This window comes from Caretta caretta, chromosome 28 (assembly GCF_965140235.1).
Source record: "Caretta caretta isolate rCarCar2 chromosome 28, rCarCar1.hap1, whole genome shotgun sequence".
NCBI lineage: Eukaryota > Metazoa > Chordata > Testudines > Cheloniidae > Caretta > Caretta caretta.
Genome location: NC_134233.1, coordinates 13,783,512 through 13,790,755, shown reverse-complemented (window position 1 = coordinate 13,790,755; position 7,244 = coordinate 13,783,512). Strand labels below are relative to the sequence as shown.

At 48.3% G+C, this 7,244-nt stretch overlaps 1 protein-coding gene across 1 annotated transcript; it reads left to right on the top strand.

Annotated features, from left to right (window-relative positions):
• The first annotated feature begins 272 nt into the window (after positions 1 to 272).
• On the top strand, positions 273 to 2,472 carry LOC142070268 (uncharacterized). Its single transcript, XM_075123851.1, has one exon. It carries the CDS (start codon positions 388 to 390, stop codon positions 1,291 to 1,293), a length of 906 nt encoding a protein of 301 aa, XP_074979952.1. The 5' UTR covers positions 273 to 387; the 3' UTR covers positions 1,294 to 2,472.
• The last annotated feature ends 4,772 nt before the right edge of the window (positions 2,473 to 7,244 follow it).

Below are 7,244 nucleotides of genomic sequence, written 5' to 3'. Positions count from 1 at the left end.
GTCGGTGAATACAGGAAACATTTGGGATGCCCTACAAAGATCTTGTGAGCTCTCCAAGTTCAGGATTGTTCCCTGCAGATGTGGAATCGTTAGGCAGAGGTCACTCATGGCTTCCCACCTATCCTGACTGACAACTGGCAGCAGGTCCCTCCCCAATCTCGCTGTCCCCTGAGATTTCTTCTGAGATACGGACCCAGAACTGATCCCTTCCTTTCTCTCCTCTGGGGAAGGTTTAAGGGAAAATCAGCTCCTGATAGGTTTGATCTGTCCTGTACACGTTTTCGTTCCTTCATCCCTTTTTCCGTTCTTCTCTCTGAGATTTCCTTTCTCTCTGGCGCAGGCAGAGACTTACGTCTGGATTCTCTCGGTCTCCCGTCAGGTTTTGGGATGGTGAGTGAAAATGAGGAGGAACCCCAGCAGGAAGATGCTGAGCGAGTAGAAGCCCATGGGATGTTGTCAGGAAGGTCCAAAGGGAATGATTCTGGGAGCTGTGCACGCCCAGAAAAAACAAAAGCCTGTGAGAGTCAGCAGAGGCCAGAGGAAAACTTCGGTAGCCAGTCAGACCTTATTACACGTGAGAGAATGAACTTGGAAGGAACACGCTACACATGCCTCGAGTGTGGGAAAAGCTTCAAAGGGAGCTCGGACCTTCTCAGACATCAGAGAATCCACACGGGTGAGAAACCTTACGCATGCTGTGTGTGTGGGAAATGCTTCAAGCGGAGCTCGCATCTCATTGCACATAAGAGAATCCACACAGGTGAGAAACCTTATGGATGCCCTGAGTGTGGGAAACACTTCAAGCACAGCTCACACCTTATTACACATCGGAAAATCCACACGGGTGAGAAACCTTATGGATGCCCTGAGTGTGGGAAACACTTCAAGCAGAGCTCACACCTAATTACTCATCGGAAAATCCACACGGGTGAGAAACCTTATGGATGCCCTGAGTGTGGGAAGCACTTCATTGACAGTTCATCCCTCCTCTCACATCAGCGAATCCACACAGGGGAGAGGCCCTACACATGCTCTGAGTGCGGGAAAAGCTTCAATCAGCGCTCAACCCGAATCACACATCAGAGAACGCACACAGGAGAGACCCCCTACATGTGCTCTGAGTGCGGGAAAAGCTTTAATCGGAGCTCTGTACTGACCACACATAGAAGAATCCACACAGGTGAGAAGCCTTATGGATGCTCTGAGTGTGGGAAACGCTTCAATCAGCGCTCAAACCTTATTAGACATCAGAAAATCCACATGGGAGTGATCTGTAACAAATGCCTTGACTAGGGCTGGCCAAAGGTATTTTTTTCTTTTAAATCACATTTGCTAATTCCCACTTAGTGATCTGTGCCTCATCTTCACCGTGGTTACTCAGCTCCCCCAGATGGGTTGCCTGCTCCTGCCTTTTGCAGCTCACCCTTCTTTGGGGTCAGTCCTGTGATGTTTTCTATCAACTCCTTTCCTTTTGGGTCAAAGGAGCGTGTGTCCCTCCATCAGGAATGTTCATCAGCTCCAGGTGGGGGAGAGAGGTTTGTTCCCAACAAGCTACACTGAGGCAAAAACTACCCGTGCCTTACATCCACTAGGACTGTACATGGCGTTGGCTGCTCAAGTTAGTGATCTTGGTGTTAAAAGACAATTACAGTTGTCGTGCAGATGCAGCCGAGGTGCAGTGGTTGGCATTAGCTTTCCCCCCCTTGACCTGACCTAAACTCCATCACATGTCCTAGTCTAAACAAAGCCTGAGCATCACAGTTATACTGTTCCCCCATTTAAAAACCATTGTTAGTCATCAAGTTCCCCCACCAGGATCATATTGTTTCATTCCCAGTTGTCACAGTTCATCAGAGCGCTGTTGCTTCAGGTTTTCCTGAAGGCAGATATTTTTACTCCCGTTTTCCTCCCTTAAAATATATTGAAGTATAACAAAGAGCAGGAATAGGGAAGGGATAGGGAAAAATGTCTTTTCCCCTCTGTAACAACAGAAGAACATAGGGTAAATCAGAGGGATTCTCCATCACCATCTCTATCCCCCTGTTCTTCAATTGGTAAGGTCAATATTTCCCGAAGGGGCTGGGAAGAGGATTCTCTAGTAAAGGATTTGGAACTAAGCAAAAGACCCATTCATTTGCCTCCCAAAGCAGTTGTGGCCCATGCCCTGCAGGAGGTTGCTCCTGAAGATCTTCCCTTCCTAATCAGGTGCATGTTGCCTCTTATTTGGGAAATGCAATCCCTTCCTAGGTAGAGATGGGAAAAATGGAAGTGACATTTCTGTTCAGCTCACTCCTGGGAGATGCTGTAAATGTGTAGGAAATGACATCCATGAGGAATGTGATAGAGCTGCAGAAAGACACCCATTTTGAGTAGATACCTGACATTTGGTGTCTTAGAGGGATTCTAAGCCGCACCTGAATTTAGTCCCTTATTTAAATCTGTGCCACCAGATTAAAGAAACAAAAGGGCATATTTGGGGGAGTTCTACCTCAGTATCGCTACTGGTATGTTGTGTGGTTGGTGAAGAATTCTACGCCAGAGCCGTGTAAAATTGCTACAACTAAGGTCAAAGATTTGACAAGTACTCAGGTAGAAATGAGAGGTACGAGTGGTTGATTTTCACCCCAGAGATGGACGCTATGGTGACCTGTGGCCAAGGTAAACTGTTTTTAGAATTGCTCACACTTCTAAAGGATGCCATGATGAAACTGGGAACAACTGTCTTTTACCATTTGGATCCCAAGTTTCCTGAAGCACAGAGAGAAACAGCTGATTCCTTCAGAGCCATGCCATGCCTATGGGTCCCAAACTGGCTGTCTTGCTGGACAAGAAGCACTTCCGTGTTGGTTAAATGATGGTAGCCAATGAGGGAATGTAACAGATTCCAAGTTCAGACTACAGGATACATGAATGCTGAGTCCAGAGTCTGTGGTTTGGTCTCTTAGTTTTCCTCTTGAGTCTAATGCATGTGTCTCACTTTTCCGCCTCCTGCTACTCTGAAAGATTAGAAAGTGTGATAGTAGAGCACAGGTGGTTTTTCTCATGATGCAGCCTTCCCACGTAGTGTGAGACCCCTTCCACCCACACAGGTGAGCCAGAGAGTTCCCCAGGGCTCTTGTTCACAAAGCAAAGATGTCACATTAGGCAGGAGATGTCAAGATCTACAATGGTGATGGGCGAGTGATGGGAGCTTTTCTGGGTGGTTGTTGTTTGGTTGTTTTTTTTCCATGTAATTTTTGTTTTGTTTTTGCAACTAGTTCTTTTTATAGCTGCTGAGACCCTTGTCCTTTTGAGCACAGCTCTTTAACCCTCAAGCCTGGCTCTGGAAACCTCAGAACTGGCTTTGCGTTTTTTTTTTTCATGTTTGCTATCTTTGGAGTTCGCACATCCAGACGACATGCGGTTCACAGCAGCGGATACTTTGAGAAACCTGCTGGGTGAAGCAGGCCTTTTCCAAACTGACATTGGCCCAAATTCTGCCTCAGTTCAGCTGGATTGGGACACGTCTGTGTCAAAGGAGTGGTTCACACCTGATTTGCCCATAGACCTCAGAGGAGGGGTAGTTAGATATAGGATAAGTAGGAATTGACAACAATGAAGTTAAATATAAAGGTGAAAGACCCTCACCTTGCAGGTCAACAAGCCTGTTCTGTTCTTTCCCTCCAATGCATCCGGCACTGGTCGCTCTCAGGTAGCACACTGGGCTTGACAGACCATTGGTCTGACCCAGTCTATGACCTGTCGTGCGTTCTTATGGAAGCCCTCTGCGGCCTTGTCTACACGGGCAAGTTTCTGCACAGGAAAGCAGCTTTCTGCGGTGTAACTCCCAAGGTGCGCACGCAGATTTCGTGATGCATGATAGAAAGGGGCCATGACGGACACGGTGCCGTGCAGGGTGAAAGTGAAGGAGCTGTGACATGCCTACCACAAGGTGCAGGAGGCAAACTGCTGCTCCATATTGGGGGCTAACTAACCCCAGCATCACGGCAAGAATCTACCTAGCAGCTGGAGAAAAAATATGTATGAGAGTCAAAGACACCCCCACGTGGCCTGTCTCTTCCTCAATCTCAACACCTGGAAGATTGTCTGGAAGACTCAGAATTTGAACTGCGGAGATTTGTCCCAGGCTGAGAGGGAATTCAGTCTGTGTATTAAGATCTCAACATTGCCTGGAGCAACCAGTGAGTGAGAAAAGCTGTTTGATCCAATTCTTGCTTAGTATATTCAAATTAGAGTTTAGACTGGGAGTCTGTTTTCATTTGTTATGTAAACACTTTTGACCTCTGTGACCAATACTTATACTAAGTTAAAATCTAACTTTCTGGAGTTAATAAAGTTATTTTACTATTTTATACTTACTCCTGAGTTTGTCCAAAGTGCTTGGGAAAGTTGCTCACATGACAAAGGCTGGTGCATGTCCCCTTTATTTTTGATGAAGTGGCGAACTAATTAATGAGCTTACACTTTTCAAGAGAAGGCCGTGAGCCGTGTAAGATGGTACATTTCTGAGGTGCAAGGCTGAGAGCTGGGGAGATATGCTGGTGTCTCTGTATAATTGAGGAGTGGTTTATAGAGCATTCATGCAACTGAGTTGGGTGCTTTGCTGCATGTTGTTGGCCAAATGATCATAGAATCCTAGGATATCGGGGTTGGAAGGGACCTCAGGAGGTATCTAGTCCAACCCCCTGCCCAGAGGAGGACCAATCCCCAACTAAATCATCCCAGCCAGGGCTTTCTCAAGCCTGATCTTAAAAACTTCTAAGGAAGCAGATTCCACCACCTCCCAAGGTAACCCATTCCAGTATTTCACCACCCTCCTAGTGGAAAACGTTTTTCCTAATATCCAACCTAAATCTCCCCCACTGCAACTTGACCATTCCTCCTTGTCCTGTCATCTGCTGTCACTGAGAATAGTCTAGATCCGTCCTCTTTGGATCCACCTTCATCTAGTTCAAAGCAGCTATGACATCCCCCCCTCATTCTTCTCTTCTGTAGAGTAAACAATCCCAGTTCCTCTGGCCAGGAGGGATTTAAAGGTGGTTAGCCTTCCCTTTCTATTTATGACTCTATCCTACCGCAGGAAGTCGTCCTAAGTTAGGCTGCTCCCGCTGCGTGAATAACAGAGCTGGATTTGACGTCGCTTCGGTCGACTTACTGCTCTGTCTACACTGGGCTGTGTCGATGGGAGACGCTCTTCGGTCAATTTACCTTTTTCCTGCCGTTCCTGGCGCAGTCCCAACGGCGACTGGAGAGCGCTCTGCTGTCAATTTAGTGGGTTTTCACTCAACCCCCATGACATCAACCCCCAGTGGATCCACCGCAGCAAACAGAGCCTCCCAACCATGGATGTGTGTGTTAGTAGAGATCAAAGCGAATGTTAAATGTTCAAATGTATTGGGTGTTTAAACCTCCTGAAAACTCGTGGAATGTTGTTTGCACTGTTTTCACGTCTCTGTGTCCTGTTACGCTGTGATAGCAAAGAGTTGCCTTGTGTAGACCCCTGTCACTAAATAAGCCCTCAAAGGAGAATGAAGGTGTGTGGGATGCAAGTGAAGAAAAGGCTCATTTCCAAAGAAGGGGTGGTAAGAAGCAGGATCCCTGGGCGGGGGGCAGGAGGGTGTGGTTTGCACTGTTGTTGCCCAGGGTGGGAATGGGGAAGTGGGCTCTGGCTTAAAGCGGTGTCAGGCTTCGGGGGGCTGGGTTCAGAGCTGGAGGTGAGGGTTGGGGTGAGGGTTGGGCTACAGTTTTGGTTCAGGGGTTTCGAGTTGGGGGGCAGGTTATGGGGTCAGGGTTCCAGTTGGGTTCCGGGTAGGGGGTGGGGTTTAGATTTTGGGGGGAGGGTTTGGCCAGCAGCAGCATAGAAGTGCGGGTGGCAATGGGGTGCAGCCAATAGTGATCAGTCGGGGGTCTTTTAGGTCGTTTCAGTGTCAGTAGCACCCTGGGGTGGGGGTAGGGTCATGTTTACGACAGGGGGCTAAAGTGTTGGGGAAGGGGGTGGCAAGTTGACCCATCCCACTTCGCACTTCCCACACGGACACGCACAATACGTCGAAGGCGTGGACGCACACACGTCACACACACACGATGACACAAAACGGCACACAACACGACACACAAAAATACACAGGATGAAAACACACACACAACACGACACAGAAAGCATCACACACAAAACATCACATACACGACCCACAACATGTCACACACACACACTCAACACAACACGACCCACAACATGTCACACTCAACACAACACGACCCACAACATGTCACAAAAACACACTCAACACAACACAACCCACAACACGTCACACTCACACACTCACACACTCAACACGACCCATAACACGTCTCACACTCAACATGACCCACAACACATCTCACAACACGTCTCACACACACTCAAAGACACACAGCATGTTGCACATACGTCGCATACACACAACTTCGCACACACAGTTTGTCGCATGTCACACATATCACGTCACGCACTTGTCTGACTATGCACATGCACATGCACAACACGTCACACGCACACACACGACATGTCACAGACACGACGCACACAACATGACACGTGACACAAAATGGCACACGACACAAAATGGCACATGACACAAAATGGCACACGACATTGAGACACACATATGACACTGACACGTTGCACGTGGAACACACAGCATGTTGCACATCACACTTTACATGTCACACGCACAACACATCACACACAGCCTGTTGCACGTTGTAGACAGCACGTCACATGTTGCACACACAACACAGTGCGCATCGCAGGCACGTTGCGCGTCACGCGTATACAGCATGTCACGGCTACACTGCACGTCGCACGCGCACATGCACAACATGACACACAACCTGTCACACACACAAAAATCACAGCAACACGGACACACAACACATCACACACTCAACAAAACACTCAAGAAAACACACAACCACGTCTCACACACACACGACACCACATGACAAACAACGTCTCACACACACAATCACGTCTCTCACACACGCCGACACACACTCACGCACACACGCACAGCACACGGCGGCTCTCACACATGGCACTGACACACACGACGTCTCACACACCCACGACACGACATACGACACGTCACACGACACACAAGACGGCAGAGGACACGACACCGAAATCACACACAACACCCACACGTCACACGACACACAAGACGGCAGAGGACACGACACCGAAATCCCACCCCGGAGACGAC